We start from the raw sequence: 20,113 nt of genomic DNA on the forward strand, positions 1-20,113 counted from the left end.
CTTCTTAGATGATTATCTGGATTGATTAATTGCACAAGAAAATCTTTCAAAATCTTTTTGACATTTATATAAAACTAATCAAATTTTATATATTGATGTGTAGATTATATATACATATATACGCGCCATTATATACAAGTGAATCTATCTTATCTGCTAGCATAAAACTCGTGTTTTGTATTGTTCCGTTATTGCGTTATCTTTTTAGCTTTAGTTTTGATTCCAGCGTTATTATGGAGAATTTTTGCCGTGCAACAGGCAATTACATGGCCGTCTATTATTCTAAATAAATAAGTAAACAAATACATTGAAAATATCAATCAAATACGACTGATCGAATTGAGACCAGAAATCTCATGAAAAATTGTACAAATGACAGAAAATTGATTCTTGGGTCTAAAACGACTCATCGATGGCCGTGTCGGGCGTTGAAAATTGCTCGCCGATCATTATTTTCCTCTATAGGAAGACTTACGCGAACGAAATACAGCAATGACGGCATGTCTGCGTGCATTACCCGAACTGGAAGTCGCGAATCGACCGTAAGCGACATTTACATCATCGATACGTGGAAACTGCGCGAGAGATGCAGGCTAGAAAGAGAGAGCACGGTAGAAGTTGCGTGCAGCATCGAAAGACATTCGCAAGAGGTTAATGCGATGCGTGTTGCATCGAAAAATCGTTACATCAATAGTGTTAGTGGATATCATAGGTAAGGCATACCCATGAAGTATGTAATTGTGGAACGCCCACGCATTAGAACACGCGCTCAACCACCGCACTGATCAGAAACCTCGGTAAGGTTACGTTAGATATATAGTTTTCGATATAGGTTTTGATGGTCGACAAAAAATGTACTTTAATTCCTTTAACGCTAGAACTATAACTAGACTATAACTAAACCTGTGTCAAAGAGATCCAACTGATAGATATATATCATTAAAAATCCTGAGAAATCTACTATTACAAAATAAACTGCGGATATTCATGCGGAAATTCATATTTCGATGAGTATCATTTAAAAAAGAAGGAAGATTATTAGTAGAGAATTGTCGTAGCCGCTAAGAATTACAACGAGTACTATATTTTCGATATTTTACGCATTTGTCCGTGTTCGTATTTCTGCACCATTAAATTTCTTCTAAATGCATAAAAGTCCACAGGCCAGTTCTAAATCTGAAGGATTGTAAAACTGTGGCAAATCGAAATTACACATTTCGTCTATTACGATAGTTCTAGCGTTAATGAAGGGTACGTGTATGTATGTAAGCGAAAATTTACCTCCTCGAGGGATGTGATTGTCTGTCTGCATTGTGGCATCCGCGAGACGAAGGTGGATGTCGTAGGCGAATTGTAATCCTCCCTCGTCTCCTCGACGAACTCACTTACGGCGATTAGGCCCGGCATTTTTTCCCTCTTTCTACCTATATTGGCCGAAATTATGGGGAGCCCCCGAAATTTGTCACCGGTCTAGCACTGTTAGTGCCGTTACACACTCACTTCACTCGTCAACACCACTCACTTCACCGTTTCTCCGGTGCGCACCATAAATTCCGCGGGAGGGCTGTCACCTTCTGTCTCCTCCCAATGCCGTTTCCCGTGACGCACGGTAAACGTCGTCCCGGTGCGACGAACGGACCCAGAGAGGAGCGCCCGCGGGAGGGGGGAAGGACACAAAGAGAAGAAGGAGAGGAAAGGGGGTTGAATAGAGGAGAAGAGAGAAATAAAATTCAAGCACACGGTCGTCTGTCTTCTCTACCAGCGAGAGACACTTGCGCGACACGATTATTTCTTTAACATTTTGCTTGATCGGAGTTTCCTGCACTGACTGCGAGGAAACATAGTTCGCACCTTTTCTTGGTTCGCGCGGCTCGCGTTGCATACACACTTTCACGCGCGTACGCGGCTGCGTCCCAGAAAAATCTTTTTACACCTATTCGCCACTCGATCTAAAATCAACCTGATCGGTGCCGAAACGTTTTCGTCCACGGTCTAAGTTTCACTGAGGCGGCGCTGCGTACGCTCGCGCCTTCACCATTAAGCTCGCGGTTAGAAAGAAGGTCGCTTGTATTCGGATTCGTTGATGCTACCATCTTGTGACATTATTGTAATTTTCGACAAATTAATTCCGTTCCAATTTAAAATTTTGATTTATTATTTGTGATGTTACAAAGATATATTGTGTTAGATATATAACGTAGAATATATCTAATTATTTATTAATATTGTTATATCAATCTTATTTACTTACTTTATAGTAACGCTATAAATCTTATAATTTGTAGAAATGTGAATATATGTATACTTAGGCATATGTCCAAAAGTTTTACTATTGCAATTACCTTTTCTGATTTATGAATAGATCATTATAGCTTTACAGAAACACGACGATTAGGAGTACAAGTATTAAAAGAATAAATTGTAGCATCAAGCACCAAATATAATTACACATTTTTATCAAAGTTTACTTCAATTATTCAATGTTTAACTTATTCAAAATTATCAAAATTTAACTTAAAGTAAAGTAAATAAGGTTTGGACACAAATACAACTATCGAAATACAATTTTTTCATTTTTATTATAGAAACAGAAAAATTAAAGGACAAGAGTCTCTTGTAGCTTAAGTTGTTTTTTGCTTTTTGCTTTCACTTGTGCAGCAATGCGATCTAAATCTCTACGACCTTGACTGGTAAGCTTACGTCCACCCAGTGGAGCTTTTTCAATGAGTTTCAGTTGTTCCAAGCTTTGAAGAGCTTTACGGGCAACACCACCTGCAGATCGGCAGAAGTGGCTGGGATGGGTGCCATTACGTTTGCGTCCTCCAAAGATTTTTGTTACTGCTCCAACACCAATTGGACTACGAATATAAATATGACGAACCAAAGCCGCGCATCTAATGTAGTACCAATCTGGATCGTACGGGGCAAGTTCCTTGAAGCGTGCAGATTTTACGATGTCAACCCATTCTGGCACTCGCATTTTGCCAGTTCTAAAATATTAAACAAATCAATAGTTATAGTATTTAAAAAAGTTACGGGTATATACACATTTTGTTGTTAATTTATAATAAGCTTCTATGTCACGAAAATTTTTGAGGTTAGTTACGTCTATATAAAAACAATTACTTACTTTTTCAAAAAGGCTGCGAAAGCCTTTACGAATTTGTGCTGATCAACGTCCTTAAGCGTTACAGACGGCATCTGAAACAAACATCGTGATAAAAAATTGTCAACAATGCAAATATTGTACAGGTTTACTGCACACGTGCATTGTAACAACAATATTGTAGAGCTCAATTAAAGTACGCCATGTATATAAATATACGTGTAAATATTATATAAAGTACTACTTTATAATATTATTATTAATATTTATAATATTATATAAAGTAACTACTTTGTATTATAACTTATAGTACCTTTCTTTCTACGATAATACGCCAAGTTGTAGAAAATTGAATAAAGTAGACACCTTCGTCCGAAAGCCAACCGGAAAGAGAGTAGCAATAAGATGGCGCTATAAGCAAATTGTTAAATGGCAGCACTAACAGGAAACGACCATGAAATTTCGATACATAGAAACGTATTTTAATAAAAATATAGTAGACTATTTGTTTGATCGATAATCAAAATATACATAATTGAAGAATATAGTTTAGATTTTATCTTCGAGATTTTGGACTTTTTACTACTTCTTTGATTATGTTAGGATATAACAAAATTTAAATAAAGTCTCGTTTATACATGTAAATACGTTATAGTAAGTTTCATGACATATACAGACGAAGATTTTACAAAGTTCACTGATATCATCAAAATACAAACTAAACACTTGATAAAGATAACGTAATCGCAAAGATGAATTTTATTTTAATCATGACGTCATTTTGATTTTGACAAACAGCGCTGCTGAACGTGTAGTTGCAAGTGAGAACATAAATACGTTGTTCCTACGACATAAAATAGAGATTCCATTAAACTTTTGATATGTTTAAAACTTTGTGTCAACAGTATCTAAAATCTTCGTTTTCTAAATATAATTTAATCACTATGAATTCATATTGTAAGGACGTAGCGTTAACGGAGCCAATCCCTTTCTCGAAAGATTTTCTTTTTCGTCAAGTAAGTCAATAACTGCGCAGATTTTCGTTCTGTTGTTGTGGTTGTAGCGACATCTGACGATTTCTTATGTATTAACAATTTCAGAGAATCAATTTTTACGAATTGCGCATTTCACGTTGAATGTTACTCTTTTATTAATTTGATTTATGATTCATACGAATCTTGTTATTTGTATTTAAATTTGTAATATATATTATTGCTTTACTATTAATTTTATGAATTACGTAACTACTGTAGTTATGACATTTTCCTTAATACTAAGGATATTTTCAATAGTATTCTAATATACAAATACTACAAATTAATCGTTATCCACAGTAACCGGTAAGTAATAATTTTCAACGGCTTTTGGCGTACAAGAATTATTGTAAACTACACAAAGTTATAAACTCACATGCAAAGCAAAATTATGTAAAATTGTGCAATTACAAAAAATTATTCATCATTAGATTGCGGATTTTTATGCAGATTCATATTTTTGAGAATACAATTGAAAGAGTAGAATTTCGGTAGAACGTTGTTTTACCTATCGAGTATTACTAGATATTTTATTCATTTTTTCAGAGTAAGTGCTTTCTGTGCAATTCTGCACTTTCAAATTTCCCATAAAAATTCGCAATCTATTCGTTGTCGATAACGTAATTACACAGTATGTAGATTTTTCTAAAAATGATGTCCCACAAAACAATTTGATAAAGAATCCTATGCTTTATATATCTGTGTAGAATTTTAAGGCAAATTTCGTCTATACCAATACTTTCATTTTGCCATTGCATTTATATATTCATAAATTTGATCAATAATCGTAGTCTATGGTAAATCCACCAGAAATTAGAATCTTCCATAAATTTCAGTTTATCACTTTCGAATCCCTTTTTAACAAGTTTTAATTGAAATTCTTAGATGTTCGATCCCGTGTCCAGTACGTATACTTATCTATTGGCCGACATCAACGATAAGACCGCGATCTTAATTGATCCGGTCATCGAATGGGCAGAACGAGATAAAACCATTATTCAGGAATTGGGATTAACGTTAAAATATGCTAGTAAGTTGAGAGTATAATCACGTTCGCAGAAATCATTCTCCATTCGCTGTTGCTTGAAATTCGCGGCAGTACCGGAAATAGCTTGACCATTTTTTGCTGCACTGAAAATAAAATTGGATTCACGGAATATGTTTTCCCAGGCGAACAAATTTTTCATTCTCGAGAAACGACTTTGAAAATTATTCGAGGGTGAATATACTTTCAGCTGGAACAAAATTGAACGTTTTTCGTTATAATGCTTTCTGGTCTTTCGGTAAAAATATATGCGAAAAAATTTTTCTTTGTCCCCGTGCATAGTAATATCGGTCGAGATATTTGCAAAAATGCTGTCAAATAGGGATACGCTAACGAGAGATTGTAAATTTTCCATTGCAATGTACATATCTATATGTTCATGTTACTAACTAATCGAATTCGTCGCACTGCCAATATGTAAATGATTAAGTTAGCTTTAAATTAACCATTGTGATATTACGATATGCTCTTTCGTATCATATCGATTTATAAATTTACATCTATTATATGTGAATATGTACCAATATTACAGAATCGTAATGAAATTTAATCAGTCGATGTTCAATCAAGCATTATCATACATGAATCATATATGAAGTACAGATTAACTATCCGGTTCGATGAAAATTGATTTTTTAAGGACTGAAAGTTGCGTTGAACGATATAATCGAAGAGTAAGGTGAAAAAGTGGTGCGTGTCAATTCAGCGGTGATAATTTTACATATTTCTATATTAATCACCGTTTTGCGCATTTTACCGTTCATTTTATTGTCTTCGCGACATATCGTGGCACGTGCTTTTCCATTAAACAAGTAAATATTTCGTAAAATATAATCCTTGTAAAAATATATATATATTTTTTTTTATTTATTTCTTAAAATTCACAATTTGTCCAATTTGGACATTAGGTCGAATTTTTTAGCAGTTATATTAACATGTAGGTTAATCGCGTTTGCTAGGTTATATCCTTTGTGAGGTCTGCTGGGTGCTTCCCTCTTAGCCTTCAAAAATATATTTATCGTAGCTTTTGCATATAATTCGTAGCACTCGCGTTTCGTCGTTTCGAAATATAAAAACCGATAAATTAGTCGTTCATTAAAATCAAAAGATTGCCATTTATCGTTTGTTTCGACTATTACATCCACCGGTTAAAGTAATTGCAATTTATGTCAAGTTAAAAGAAAAAGACATCGAATTTCACGAGAAAATTTTCTCTCGAAACGCGTTTTCTCTTGTAAATTTATAATATTGTAGCGTACATAAAGGTACGTTTCTTTTAGAACAATTCCATTGTTCTCAATTTTACCATGATTTTCAGTTTACCTTGTAGAGAAGCGAAGCGCATCAAATCTTGTTTGGACGTAAAAGCTGTGTGTTTAAGTGCATTATTCGGTTGATTTGTTCCGACTGCGAGGAACGAGCAACTAAATTAACCATCAGTTGTTTCAATCTGATTACATTGCACCGGAGAAATGTGCGACAGTTAAAGATCGCGTACGATGAAACAAAGACTCGAACGATTTAATGTACCGGGTTGATATATCTGTCGGTACAATAGGTCAAAAACGTTCTTGTCGGTTAAAACTTCTTAACTGCAGTCTATTGAGCGCGAGTACAGCAGTCGGTAATTCAATAATTTAAATGAAGTGCTGGTATTATTAAGGAAACCGTGCGCTTAATTGTTCAAATTGCCACTCGAAGTCTTCTATACCAACTAAAACGTAAAAAACAGTCTCTTGAAAACATGTAATTATATGGCCATCGGCTTATTGAAAAAGTTAAAGAGCACAGTTTTATACATTGTGTACTGGGTGTTTCGCGTGATTAGATGGAGCTGCATACATATCGAAAATGAATAGAAATAGACAAAAGTTTCAAGCGGTATAACGATAAATTATAGACAAAATTTATCTAACGAATTAATATTAATATAATTAAGATAGATAGCTGGAAAAAGCGATATTTAATTTTATACAACGTATCGTAATGGCGAACAAACGGTATATTGCGACGAATGAATATAGAATATAACTTTCTAACTAGAGATATTTAAATTTCGAACGAAAGTTTGAAAGAAACGATATAATTTTATTAAAAAAGTAACGACGCTGCAACTCGTCTTTCTGAAATTTGTTTCTACTTCTAACAGTTTTAAAGATATTAATTTCATTCAGTTCGACGAAACATCCAATGGACATAGACTTACGACCGCAGTAAGACTCAAAGTAAATTCAAATGGAACTTTTACCATATTCCGCGTATTCATTACCATTTTTCTCGATTCGTTGGCTCGTAATTTCCTTCTCGTATTTTCTAAGTTCTTACCGATTTAATTGACAAACTTAATACTTTAAATGGAGCTCTCCGGCGCTCCTTTTATATTTATCGTTGGCTCTTACAAAAATAAATGAAAACGTCTGTGGAAACCATCGAGCGACAGGTGCCATCGCTTCCCTGAGATTTTTGATACAACGGTTCGATTTTGCGGTTATATTTTACTCGAAATACTGTTCGCATTTCCAGTAATTCGATTATCCGGTTTTGCTGTAACTAATTACTTCGGATAATCAAGGTTTCGCTGTATTATAAATGAATGGCGAGAAGGAGATGGACGATAGTGGTGGACGAAGAGCGCACTCGTGTGTGCACACGATCACTGATAACCGTTTGGATAAACGCCTTTTGCAGTAAATACGCATATGCACGCTGATCATATCACCGGAACAGGAAAGCTGAAGAGTTTGTTACCTGGTTGCCAGTCAATGATATCACGTAGCAGCGGCGCTAAGGCTGATATACTCTTGAGTCCGGATGACCAAATAAGCTTCGGCAAGCATAATTTACTGGTGTTGCCTACTCCCGGACACACCGAAGGTCAGCTATCTTTTTTTTTTCGTCACGTTAAAAGCAGGTACTCGTGCTTAAGAATGAACGCCACTGTTCATAAATACGCGGACATTTTATTCAACCAGAGAGAATCTTGCTTTTGCCTAGAGACGTTTGGCGTAAGATTGAAACCAGAGATCCCTGGTATTTTTGTGTTTGTTCGAAACACCGGGTATATCGTATAAAATGATATCAATTAGATCGAAAATAACGTAAAGAACGTAGCAGAGTTGAATCACAAGTTTTCAATGAATTTGTATCCCAATGCATCAGAATGTCAGCCGGTTTATAATCAATACATTTGAATTTTAACAGGTTGCGTTACCTACGTATGCTACGAACAAGGTATAGCATTCACAGGCGATGCTTTGTTGATACGCGGATGTGGACGAACAGATTTCCAGGTTTGTGCGAAAAAATGATACCTGAGTTAATAATTGAATAAGTTGATAATTTTGGATCTAAAATTACCACTGTAAAATGTGATATAAGATATAGATGCGAGTATAATTTTAAAATCTTACGATGCTGTAGAAATGTAGAGATTCAAAATGAATTTATAATTGTTCCTAGTTGTTGCCAGAGAGCCTGGTAATTATAATTTATGCAAAAGCGCCGAATTAGTTTGATATAATGTCGTTGTTTAACGCGCGCTATCACGAAGAATCTGAAAAACGTTCTAAATATCGCGTTTTACGTAGCGTGGTTAACTTATTAACCGCAAGGGGATGGTGCGGCCCGTTTAGTCTCAAAATCTGGCGACGATATTTTACACGGGAAAAGTTGAAGTAAAATTGTGCGCAGGTTCGATATCGTACACGGTAACTCTTGCATACACGGGCGCATCATTTATTTAGACGCTAACAAGTTTAAAAGCCGACGTAGATACATTGATACTTGAAACAGTTTACTCCAAATTTCGTCAAAAATCCGTAAATTCACCCGCACAATACGTACGTGTCGTAGGAGAAACGTCGTTTCATATTCGCATTTAACGAAATTAATATTTTGTAATTTTCTTTTATTACAGGGTGGCTCCGCGGAAGTCTTGTACAATTCAGTTCATTCGAAAATCTTTACGTTGCCAGCAAATTTCAGACTGTATCCTGCCCACGATTACTCTGGTAGAACAGTAACCACGGTGGCCGAGGAGAAGGCCTTTAATCCTAGATTATCTAAATCCCTAAATGAATTTGTCGACATAATGAACAACCTTAATCTGGCGTACCCAAAAATGATCGGTACATTAATTTGATTGCGTGTCGTTTAAAGCGTGAGCCGTGATTTTCGTTTGAAAACATTGTCTGGAAATTTACGACGGTGGCTGACATTTCCGCTGGCTATGTTTTTGAACTTTCGCAATGATAAAATCTGTTTAACCTTTGCAGACAAAGCTGTACCGGCGAACAAAGTTTGCGGTCTATACGAAGTTGCCAAGGAACAGAAACCATGAAGAGATGAACCGGGTGATATTTTTACGTCGATCGATCGGCTTGTTGTTAATTCGATTTGATCGTTTTGCGTACGATAATAGCGCATAATATAGAAGAGTATCAATCGCAGGATAAAAATAAAAGTAATGATGTACAAGCGAAACGAGGTGGCCCATCGTTGTTAATTAACACCCTCGACCTGCTTAATTTTGAAATTTGCGCTGGCATTAAAATTAAAATTAAAATTCCGCGTAAAGAAACGCAACGTCATTTCCAACCCTTTTGTTCTCATTAAACGTTATGGCCACGTCTTCTAAATAACGTATGCTAAATTTTATACACTAATTAAATTTCCACCCGTGCACAACGTAGGTACCCTGAACTCGACGCACAATTATAATTCAAAATAATTCCAACCGTATTTATCGCACCGTACCAACCGAGCGTGTTCTTATTTCTCGACCGAATCAGCCATAGTTCTACCGTAAACGCGTTATCGCTGTTATCTTGTACAGAGGAGATTTTATATTAGCATAGGTAAATACGTCGGAGGAATTAATCAGCGTGCGAAAGTGGATATCAGCGGCGATGAAAAGATAGCGCTGGTTAAAATTTCGCCGATTTTACGACGTCCCATCCACTCAGCTACTTTGACGTTTATAGGCGGGCTGATTTTCTGAAGCACGCGAAACGAAACGTAAGGCGGTAATAGAGATGGAGGCTGCTGTAATCGGGTAGTTTAAACGGGCTGTCTTGTCGAAACTCGGGACGAAGAGACCCCCATGGTGTGCCGCTGGTTTCTACTGCATAGCTGAGGGTTGAAATCGATACCGTTTCCAGGGTAACCGGTGGGTACGGTGGCCGACACACGGGCAAAGGTATGGGCCAAGGCTATCTGCTCGTGCGTTTTCATGCTCTTCTGAAAAAAAGAGGAAGAAACGGGCAGAGACGGTTAGCGGGGAGAGGAGGAAGAAAAACAGACGAAGCCACGCGGAATGTGTAATTTCTCTGGGTCCGATGGCTTAGACGGAAAATAGAGAGAAGTCGAACGAACGGGGTATGCGGTTGGTTAACAAAAATGAAATGTCAAGAGACGTTTGTTAAGCCGTACGTACTTACGTGCAAGCTTCTCTAAACCGTAAAAACGACAAGAGCCGGAAAGTGAGCGGATGCAACGAAACAGTGTTGGCAATTCGTCCGGTTTAAAGAGTCGTTGATGCGCAGATATATATGCCGCTCACGATATTTCGTTCTATACCGTTTGATTTTGTCTTCGTGTACCTCGCCGTTCCTCTTGGCCTCGCCTTGATTACGCATTATAGACGTATAAAAGTATCAGAGACGAATATAAACGATGTCGTAGCGTTGTATATTACACTTCGTGTATTAATAGGGCTATTACGGACGCGTATTAGCGACGATATTATGTAAATGCACAGTAAAAAGGTAGTAGCCCCTGAAACGTTACAACTCTATCATCTTGAACGTTTTGATGTTCATCGGCGGATACATAATTCGAATCGAATCGCTCCTCTCTTAGTCGCACCCATTTCTCAGTATAATTAACGACTATCGTAGCATACAATTGCATTAGATTGATTTATACGTTATATCGTACTAGGCTAGCCTGCTATCGGGTAATCGTAGGTACGTCATGACAATATTTATATCGACAATATTTATAATGGACATGCTATTTGTGACAAATGTCGATTACATTGCTGCACTAGATCGTTGCGGGTGGATTAGCTGGAGAAGGTTCGCGTCAAACTGAATCATTGCTTCGTGTTTTAACGCATTAACTACTACTAACTTAATATTACGTGCTTCTACAGCTAAGGCCGGACAGATCAATTATCAACGAAATCAACAAAGGAGAATTTTTTCTATCATCCGAATTAGATAAAATATGCGATAATAGACGACAGTATCTGAAAGCAAACTTTTCAAATCCTTCGGTAACGCGCAATTTCTCGAAATCGTCAAACCGGTCGACCGACCTTAAAAATATTCGACCATGTTTCCTTTCAATCATGCGCACGTATAGTGAGCGCGGATACTAGGTTTATTCTGGTTTCCTCTTTTTTTTTTTTTCCCCCGTTCGAAATCGAAACCCGAGGTGTCAGTCGACTGCGACGGATGACGCGCCAAATTCTGTCATCGCTCGGTATTAGCCTGTTCTCTATTCTTTGGCCGGACAATTCGGTTCACCGTATTAAATACTCGAAACGCCTGAAATATAGATGGATTGAATTTATGGTTTAACCGAATATTTATGCAATTATGCGTTGTTAATCGTATACGTATTCGGAATGGTAATGAGTATTGTACGATTCGGTCAATATTTATTACATATGTTAAAACGCGATTATTATTCGATGATACTAATGTTATCAATTTAATCTTATTAAATTTTAGCGATACATGGATATCTTAATTATAGTGTAAATTACTTTCGCGATATATCGACATTTCAGTTTCTTCTTATTTTGTACGTTTCATCGACGTTGTAAATTTTTAGTGGAAAAAAGAAATTTTCACAGAAAATAAACGAACGTTTTGGAACGAAGATTGAACGCAAATATTATACACGTCTTTTTCCGGATTTTTCTATGTCGAATTTGTTTTCCAACTTTACATTTAAATATTACAAAATTTTGTAAAACGTGCACGCACGCGCGCACGGAAACAAAGCTATCGCAGAAAACATTTTCAAGGTGATTTTATAAATAAAAAGCGCCAGTTTGTAAACTCGTTTCTAGAGAATAATTTATAACAATTCTTTTTTTATGAAATTTCTTAAAATACAATTTTTCCAATCTAAATAATGCGTCGTAGATCATGATTACACGTATTTCCATAGAAATACTCTACTTTAATTACTTTTAATTAGAAAGGTGATATTGTACGTCAGAAATAAAACAAGAAAATTTTGAAATACTCGTTTTAATTCATTGGTTCGTGTACAAGTTATTCCACCGATTAGTACTAGTATTCTGGATAGAATAGAGTAGTCAGGTGTTTCGTTGAAAGCAACATTTCCGGCGGAAAATCTGTCGAAAGTTGACAATTACGTTCGAAGCATGTAATACCGTTTAAAATCACGATATTCCCGCTACATTATCGACTGACCATTGCGCGCATGTGAACGCACCCTCCGGCGCGGTCATCTAGTGACAGCTTTTGATTGGTCGAATCGTTTCAGCGGCACCGGCGCCGCGCTTCACCTCCATCTTGATTTCTCGTGAAGCGACCCACCCAGCAGCAGTGTCACAGTAGTACGCTGTGCTCTCGTATACGGCGGGTGAGTGGTGGCTTGCATACAGCAAATTGTTCAGCAACGTTTCTACCGTTTGTTCCGTCAGTGCGTCGTCGTTTTTTCGTAGAAGATCGAGACGAGTCAGGGAATCGTAACCGGCCTGAAATCGAAACGACACACACAGACATCGTGCGGGGAGTTTTATAGAGAGTCGACCAAACGAAGGAAGATGAAGGGGATGCTGGTGCCCGCACTGCTGGGCGTCTTGATGGTCTGCCGGGTCCAAGTGAGTACCTGTATCAATTTAGCAATCAAATAGAAGAAACATAGAACGGATAACGCGTAGACTTACGACTAATTGGAATCGATCGCCTCGGACAATTTATTCGCGACCAGTCTCGATGACAATTTTTATTTTTTTACCCTCTCGTCGAACAAGCGGCAAATGTCACGCGCAACGCGCATCACGATCGATGTAGTAGCCACGGTGTACCTGTCCCGTGGAAATTCCCCTTAAATGCTTGCCAATTAAGCCGTGTGTGCTACCTGTCAAATTGTTCATGGTGCTTCGATCGATGCCACCGCACGATGCTTGATGCGTTCATTTAGAGTGCATTATACCGTGTACGGCTCTGTAACGATCGACAGCTCGACGTTACGAGAATGTGTTTGCTTTCGTTCGAGGACTACGCGATACATAACCGCCTACTGGACTCCAACGCTCTTTCCATGCGACCAAGCGGCATTAATCCGATCTGACGTTATATATTTCACGATATCCTGTCCTCGCTACTTTCCTGGCTATTTTAATCGTTAATGTCATATATCGTAATGCGACGATACCAATTCCTCTGTTTTATCGAATCACCTAGATTCTTGATCGGGAATTGGGTTTAACGAGTAAAGATTTCTTCGCGCAGAGGTTCTTGGAATAAGACTATGTTAGATGCTGTATTAAATTATACGAAGAATGGAACTTGTACGAGAGAAATTAGAACGAAAGGTATATACGAGAAAACATATAACTCAAGAAGAAAAAGTATTTACTGCTTGTTCATATATTTCGTAAAAATCATTCGAATTCTTAAAACTGCACTAAAACGTTATACGTTTACGAAACTCGTATGAAAAATTACGAATTGGTCATTTTGACTACCGTAGTAGTCCCAGTGTTAATCGTTAATTTTATACACATCGAATCGCTCTTTTCTTCGAAAATCAAATAATTGTCAACGAAATCGTAATACGCGTTGTTAATCGCGAACTTAAGGACGATCATGAAAGGACTTTTACTCGTCGCATTCGAAATTTCTCTTCTAACATCTTTATGTAACGTTCGATAAGAACGTTAGCTTAAGAAATGCAATAATTATCTACGAGATCGCAATTCGTGGTTTTCATCGGGTCGTAAAACGACTGTAAATCGACTTTCAACTGACTCACGTTGGAAATTTTGCTTCGAGCGTCCTTATGTAACGTTCGATAAGAATGTTAGTTTGAAATTCTGGTTGGCAAAGTGTTAACAGTGTCGGAGCGTCGTCGCGCAACTTTCGGTGTGTTCTTTTTTGCCGGGGTGGAAAAAAAGAAGCACGGTCCTTAGGAAGCGTTCGCTTTTAAAACGTTTCAAAGCGCACCTATCTCGGGGGAGTAACCTTGTGTATGCGCAAATTATCACGCACGAACGAACATAGGCAAAACTACGGAGGCACGGACAAAGCAAAGAGATTGCAAATACGTAAGTCGGGAAACGGATTTGCGAACGATTTTCTCGTTAACGTTAATTCCGTGTGACAGTTCAATTTACGTGCTCGTTCGTCGCCATTACTACGAAATAGAATCGTGTCTAATAGATGGAAAAGTTCCTACTGGCAAGATGCATCGCACCGTTTGGTCATGGAATACGACTACGGAACACGAAATAAGAAAGATCGTCTGATTAACGAACGAAAATCACGGATAAATAGTACGATGACTACGACTTCGTTGATCTTTTGATTTTTATCATATCTGAAGTTAAACGGGGAGAGCAACTCGTTCGGTCCACTGACACGAACCTTTCATCGATGTGTAGATGGCAAACTGACGAAGTTTTACGGAAACTCCGATGGCTTACCTAGCATCTAGAATATGAAAATCGATAGCTTCGAGAAATGAATATTTTTGATGGAAATATTTTTCAAGAAAACCTCGTAAGCAAATTTAGTAAGAGCACGAAGCTCGCGTATTCTATCAAATCGATTCGCTTCTTCTGGATATTCCCTCAACTCGCTCTCTCTTCAAAATTTCTAAATGAATTTCGGAACGGCGGAACAATTTACGTAATTGTTATAAATCATCGAACGAATCGCGATTATTCTCGATGTAGCCATTCTTAAATCCTTAAATTTACAGTTTTTCAAACACGAATAAAGGAATCCTATGGTTTTACGATATTGTCGCATTGTTGCACACAAATATTTCAATCGGCGATCGAAACAAAACTTTTATTCATCGGCAACGAGTTGCATTCTCCGAGTATCAGAATCCAATCACCGCAGTGAACCGAAAATTCATTGACGCAGCCACGTCGGTTTTTCTGGATATTCCAGCGGTTTTCTACTTAACAGCAATTACGATCTTCACCTAGATTCGCCACGTAGCTAAAGGCACGCGGTGTCGCTGCGATTGAAACGCACAGTTAAAGATCTGCCGTGCTTTTCGATGTTTCCTCATTTCCCGTGGTCCCATTTCTCGCCGTAAAGCCTGGTTTTTACGGAATAAGAAAAAAAAAAAAAAAGAAAAAAGGGAAGGAAAGAGAGGAGGAAAAGAAGAGAAAGAAGAAGGAAAAAAGAGATATTCCGTCGCTTAAATGCGGCTCCTTGTCCCCATGCTGGCGTACGAGAAAATGCTCTGGTAATGGAGGACGGAGTAAATGAGGACGAAAGAGTTTCAATGCATTTTTCATTTTCGACGCAGATTCTTTTAAGGTCACCTTTCACATCGCTATTTTCTCTCGTTCTTTCGTCCGCTCCTCTTTTCCCTATTTTTTTTTTCTCTAGTTTTCCTTTTCCTCTATTTATCCCCTTTATCCGCCTTTTCTCCTTCTTTTGTCTCGCTCTTTTTAATCGAACTGCGTATTAATACGCTAACGGAATCGATCGCGCAATTATTACACCGAATGGCAAGCGAACGGAAATGATTTAGTCGCGCGAAACTCCGCGTCACACGCCCCGCGATAATTTAGCGACGATTAATCGAGTGGCTGGAAATGAAAATCTCGCGCAACGCACCCGAGTTCCAGTGTCCAACGGCTGGATGCGCGAAAGAGTTTGTTACGAAAAAGAGAGCGGCAAATACGTTGCAGTTTATGCGATTCAGCCTAGTGGTTGATAAATTGTGCGAATCATAAATTCATGAGAATGCCGGTTTATTTCGCTATTCGGCGCCCCTTGTTCCAAACGTATCGCGCGTTAAGCTACTAACTAAGTATGCAGCGTTCGGATGTTAAATACTGGCCAACTAACGAGCGAACGAAACGAGTTATCGTTTGTGCAAATTGCGAAAAATCCGATAGAACTAATGATACGCGTTATGGAAGCGCGTCTGATGAATCAAAGACGCGAGGCGATTTTCTATAATTCGAGAAAATATTGGATTGGCAACTAAGTGATTGCGGACTTTGTCAATACCACCTAATGACAAAATCCGCAATAACTTAGTTGCCAATCCAACCGATAATTCGTCACACAGATGTGGGATGATAATTGCATTTATTTCTTTTTTTTCAAATTTCACAAAATCAATATCTGGAAGGAGAGATAATAACGAAAAAGGCGAAGGAAATTCTCGAAATTTCTTTTCGTAATAGCCGCGCGAATTGAAAAGAAGTGGGCACGGCAGGACGCGGATGTATTTGCAGAAGGAAGTGGGAAATGGAAAGCGCGCGGGAAAATCGCGATAAGTTGGTATTTATTGATTTTCTGGCAGATTTGTCGAGAGATTCGACGCGAAGATTAATGAACAGTAAGTCTTGTTCGAGAAGTCGATTCGCGTGGTTATTAACTTTGCGAACGGTTGAGAACGAAACGGAACTGGCCGTGTTTTTCCATGGAACAAGCCCTTCGGTTGCAACGCCGGTTTCTCTTCTGCTTGTGAACGCTTCGAGAGCTTTTAACAATACGGTGTTAATAAATCGTCGGAGCACCCGTAAGGGCCATTCGGATAACAGACGGTGACGTGAAGTAGTTTCACCGGTGCTTATAAATTAACAGCTAGCTCGACGACCTAAATTTAGGTATTTGTATTTAACATCGACCGATACACGAAACACGATACAGAATCCTAGTCGAATTCCTCGTGGATGAATCGATACGCGTTTGGTTACTTTCGTGCAATACGAATCTGCAGCGGAATCGCGAATTTTCTGCAGCAGAAACGTTATTATAACGATCGTTGATCAATTATCGGCACGTACTGCGAATTTCCGCGCAACTTCGTTTATTTTCCAAGTATAATCGAAGAGGTTGTTGCAACGAGAAAGTACGTTAGATTGTCGAAAAAGTATCTTTCGTTTTCTGAGCAAATAACAGATGCTTTATATTATTTTATCGAATTATGTATAATTCATTTTGTTTTAGTGGAACATTTTGTTTAGAGAACGGTTCATATTCATAATTCGATAAAATATTTATTAATATATTATATTTATTACATTTATTAATTCCTTATAAAACGGAAGAAACATCTTGGACAAGCTAATAGTTTCAGTCTGCGGTAATTTTGGTAAAAAGCCACTTGAAATATATAGGAAAGCAAATTGCTTTCTCAAGCAATATATTTATTATTATATTAGTAAGAAACTTGCGCGCTTTCGAATGTAAACTTTCGGCCACGAAACCCGTAGTTCTCTTTCTCTTGCGATAAATATAATTTCGATATTGCCGCCGGTGTTCATATAGAAAATCCTTCGATCAAAGAAATGGAATCTGCCAAGTGGCAAAAATTGCAAAAGTAAATAAGGGGATGTCTGTAAACAGAAATCCAATTAGTCGTAGAAGTAGGAAAAAGTTTCTATCCTTCTCTAGGGTATTGGATTTCAAAACACATTTCTTGTATTTCCAAACGCCACAGATCTGGAAGCGTCTTAAAATGTTGATTTCGAGCGAGAACTATTGGGTTGGCAATTAAGTGGTTGCGGATTTTGTCATTACCATCTAATGACAAAATCCGCAACCACTTAATTGCCAACCCAATACAAACCGAATTGAGTCAATCGTCGTTGGTCTCGACACGGTCGAACCCAAGTAAAGTTTGATGGGAGAGCTGTTGGAAATTTGATACATCAGATTATCCATAACGATGTCTCGACATTGTGGATATGCACCGAGAATGTTATCGATAGCTCTATTTTCGAGCGTTTTAGATGTGTATTGGGTTGTTCGGAGAATTCGTAGCTCGTTCCTGTATCCTAATCGATACAAAGTTGTGTGTGCTATAGGTCTGGCGAGATTGCATGGGAATAATTTATCAGCAACTTCTGACAAATAACGAAATACTAAATTCCAAGAAATACTCTCTGCCATTAGCTTGTTGCATAATGAACTTCGCTCTTCGCGGTCTCTTGCTTTACAGCCGTTTCGAATTTCCAAAGTGCTCTAACAGCTGAGAAATTCAAGGGAACGCGGTACAAACGAGAAAATGTTCAATTTACCAAAACTTCGGCTAAAGTCAAACTCTAATAGGGAAATCTGTATCGCGCTAAATATGAAAATACATTACTGCGATATTACATGGGTTGAGTATTGCACGGTATGTGTGTATGTGTGTGTGTGTGTAGCTTAAAAGAAATAAAGATATATACGTTTAATTTAGTATATGTAATTTGGTAGATGTAAAAGGGAATATGTGTGTTTGGGATGAGAGTGTGGATGGGTGTGGACCTTTGAACATGATGGATGCCCTAATTAAAGTATGGCAACGAGTGGGAGTTAGAAATACGTAAGCCAAGTCCTCTTTTCTGTACTGTAAAGCTGAAAAATAAATAAATAAATTATATCATTTATTTATTTTTCATAGCTCTTCCTCTCCGAGCTGCAGCGCATCTCCAGTTACTTTTCTCTTCCGTTTACCCTTGTCGTTTACTTTTCTAACCACCGAGCTCCACTCTTTTAACTCTCGTACTTAACATCTAGACTCACGATCAACGACTCAGACTCGACCTTAGAAGGTAACTCTTATATTTCTTATTGTCTATGCTTTTATCGCTTGTATTCTCGCAGCGCTTAAACTTGAATAATCTACGGGTTCAAACAAAAATGTAAAATAAGAAACTCGTATAAAGGACGGTTTAAAAATCAATTGCCACGATCCTTCAATTATTTTCGATGGTCGGACAAAATATTTCGAAGGAAAGTCGATCAGCTTCCGATCGCTTGCAAATTACAATATTGCGCGGACTTGAACGACATTTTTACTTTGATGAAGAGTCAAAGTGACGTTTTTTTTTTAACGGAACAACGCATAATTAGAATTAGAATATAAAAAAATTCATCGTTCCATTAAAAAAAAAAAAAAAAAAAAAAAATATGGCGGTGATCTTGACTCTTCATCGAAGCAAGACTTTTTTTTTAGATTCATAATATTGCAATCTGTACTCGACTGAAAGCCGATTAACTTTTGTTCGAAACAGTTTTTTAGCTGGAAGAACCATGGAGACTGATTTTTAGACCACCTATTATATAAAACAGATTGCTGTTTATAAAATATTTATACAACAATATAAATAACATATTTATAAAAGTACATTTCTTCATACATACGGATGTTGGATTATTTCGACATTTCTGTACTTATAGTCTTAGTGATTTATGTCATTTTTCCACTAAAACTGTTCTTATGCGTTCAGAAAGCTTTCGTATTTTACTTCTTCATTGGCTAGGTAATTGTTTTAGACCAATGACACCTTCTTCTCTCTTTGTAATGAAGCACGCGAGAATTCGATTTCCTGCTATTTTCCTTCGTGAGTATAAATTTTAACGAACGTCGATAGATTCTACTATAAATTTCTCCCAATTTTTGCCAAGATTATTTGCAAGGATTGAAATAAAAATTCTCACGTATCGATTTCGATGATTCTTTTTTCGTTCAAAAACGTTCGAAACGGATCGTGCTTATGCCAAATATTCGTATTGCGACGATCTAACGGTAAGTAAACGTGAAATACAACAATCGAAACACAAATGTAAAATATACAGAGTATGAAATATTACTGAGAAACCACGATAATTATTAATAATTGTTTGAACGTAAAATTGAAACCGGACGATCCGTAACAATTATTTCGTACAGTTCGTACGAATTAAACAAATTTAT

The 20,113-nt window shown here is 37.4% G+C and overlaps 4 protein-coding genes across 11 annotated transcripts in view; 2 read left to right on the forward strand and 2 right to left on the reverse strand.

Moving 5' to 3' along the window:
* LOC100647387 (arfGAP with SH3 domain, ANK repeat and PH domain-containing protein) overlaps positions 1 to 2,020 on the reverse strand; it is a 56,582-nt gene extending 54,562 nt beyond the window's left edge. For 2 of the 3 annotated variants that reach the window (XM_012312781.3, XM_012312778.3), the window contains exon 1: positions 1,282 to 2,020. In XM_012312781.3, coding sequence (XP_012168171.1) covers positions 1,282 to 1,407 — 126 coding nt within the window. In that variant the 5' untranslated portion in view covers positions 1,408 to 2,020. The remainder of the gene's footprint in view (positions 1 to 1,281) is intronic. The other variant, XM_003398401.4, reaches the window with a different exon arrangement.
* A 540-nt stretch (positions 2,021 to 2,560) lies between these two features.
* On the reverse strand, positions 2,561 to 3,535 carry LOC100647269 (40S ribosomal protein S19). The gene is made up of 3 exons (XM_012312776.3): positions 3,420 to 3,535; positions 3,131 to 3,201; positions 2,561 to 2,990 (listed from the first exon to the last, which is right to left on the reverse strand). Exons 2-3 carry the CDS (start codon positions 3,199 to 3,201, stop codon positions 2,597 to 2,599), a joined length of 465 nt encoding a protein of 154 aa, XP_012168166.1. The 5' UTR covers positions 3,420 to 3,535; the 3' UTR covers positions 2,561 to 2,596.
* Positions 3,536 to 3,828: 293 nt separating this feature from the next.
* On the forward strand, positions 3,829 to 12,073 carry LOC100647153 (persulfide dioxygenase ETHE1, mitochondrial). 2 transcript variants are annotated; one of them, XM_003398399.4, is made up of 6 exons: positions 3,829 to 4,122; positions 5,026 to 5,170; positions 7,874 to 8,059; positions 8,387 to 8,475; positions 9,102 to 9,312; positions 9,460 to 12,073. In XM_003398399.4, the coding sequence occupies exons 1-6, from the start codon at positions 3,988 to 3,990 to the stop codon at positions 9,522 to 9,524; spliced, it is 831 nt and encodes a 276-aa protein (XP_003398447.1). In that variant the 5' UTR covers positions 3,829 to 3,987; the 3' UTR covers positions 9,525 to 12,073. The 2 variants fall into 2 exon arrangements, with proteins under 2 accessions (XP_003398447.1, XP_012168165.1); XM_012312775.3 differs by lacking the exon at positions 3,829 to 4,122 and adding an exon at positions 4,248 to 4,446.
* Positions 12,074 to 12,699: 626 nt separating this feature from the next.
* LOC100647035 (amyloid-beta-like protein) overlaps positions 12,700 to 20,113 on the forward strand; it is a 48,100-nt gene continuing 40,686 nt past the window's right edge. For 4 of the 5 annotated variants that reach the window (XM_003398398.4, XM_048409413.1, XM_012312772.3 and 1 more), the window contains exon 1: positions 12,761 to 13,049. In XM_003398398.4, the coding sequence (XP_003398446.1) occupies positions 12,993 to 13,049 (57 nt within the window). In that variant the 5' untranslated portion in view covers positions 12,761 to 12,992. Of the gene's footprint in view, positions 13,050 to 20,113 lie in introns of all 5 variants that reach the window. The other variant, XM_012312771.3, reaches the window with a different exon arrangement.

This window comes from Bombus terrestris, chromosome 10 (assembly GCF_910591885.1).
Source record: "Bombus terrestris chromosome 10, iyBomTerr1.2, whole genome shotgun sequence".
NCBI classification, from domain to species: domain Eukaryota; kingdom Metazoa; phylum Arthropoda; class Insecta; order Hymenoptera; family Apidae; genus Bombus; species Bombus terrestris.

Bases quoted from the DNA above. Each gene is read 5' to 3' on its own strand.
- LOC100647153 (XM_003398399.4), top strand. From the start codon at position 3,988: ATGTTTAAAACTTTGTGTCAACAGTATCTAAAATCTTCGTTTTCTAAA. The intron at 8,060-8,386 runs GTCAGCTATCTT...GAATTTTAACAG, and splicing joins TACTCCCGGACACACCGAAG to GTTGCGTTACCTACGTATGC. The intron at 8,476-9,101 runs GTTTGTGCGAAA...CTTTTATTACAG, and splicing joins GTGGACGAACAGATTTCCAG to GGTGGCTCCGCGGAAGTCTT.
- LOC100647269 (XM_012312776.3), bottom strand. From the start codon at position 3,201: ATGCCGTCTGTAACGCTTAAGGACGTTGATCAGCACAAATTCGTAAAG. The intron at 2,991-3,130 runs GTAAGTAATTGT...TTAATATTTTAG, and splicing joins TTCGCAGCCTTTTTGAAAAA to AACTGGCAAAATGCGAGTGC.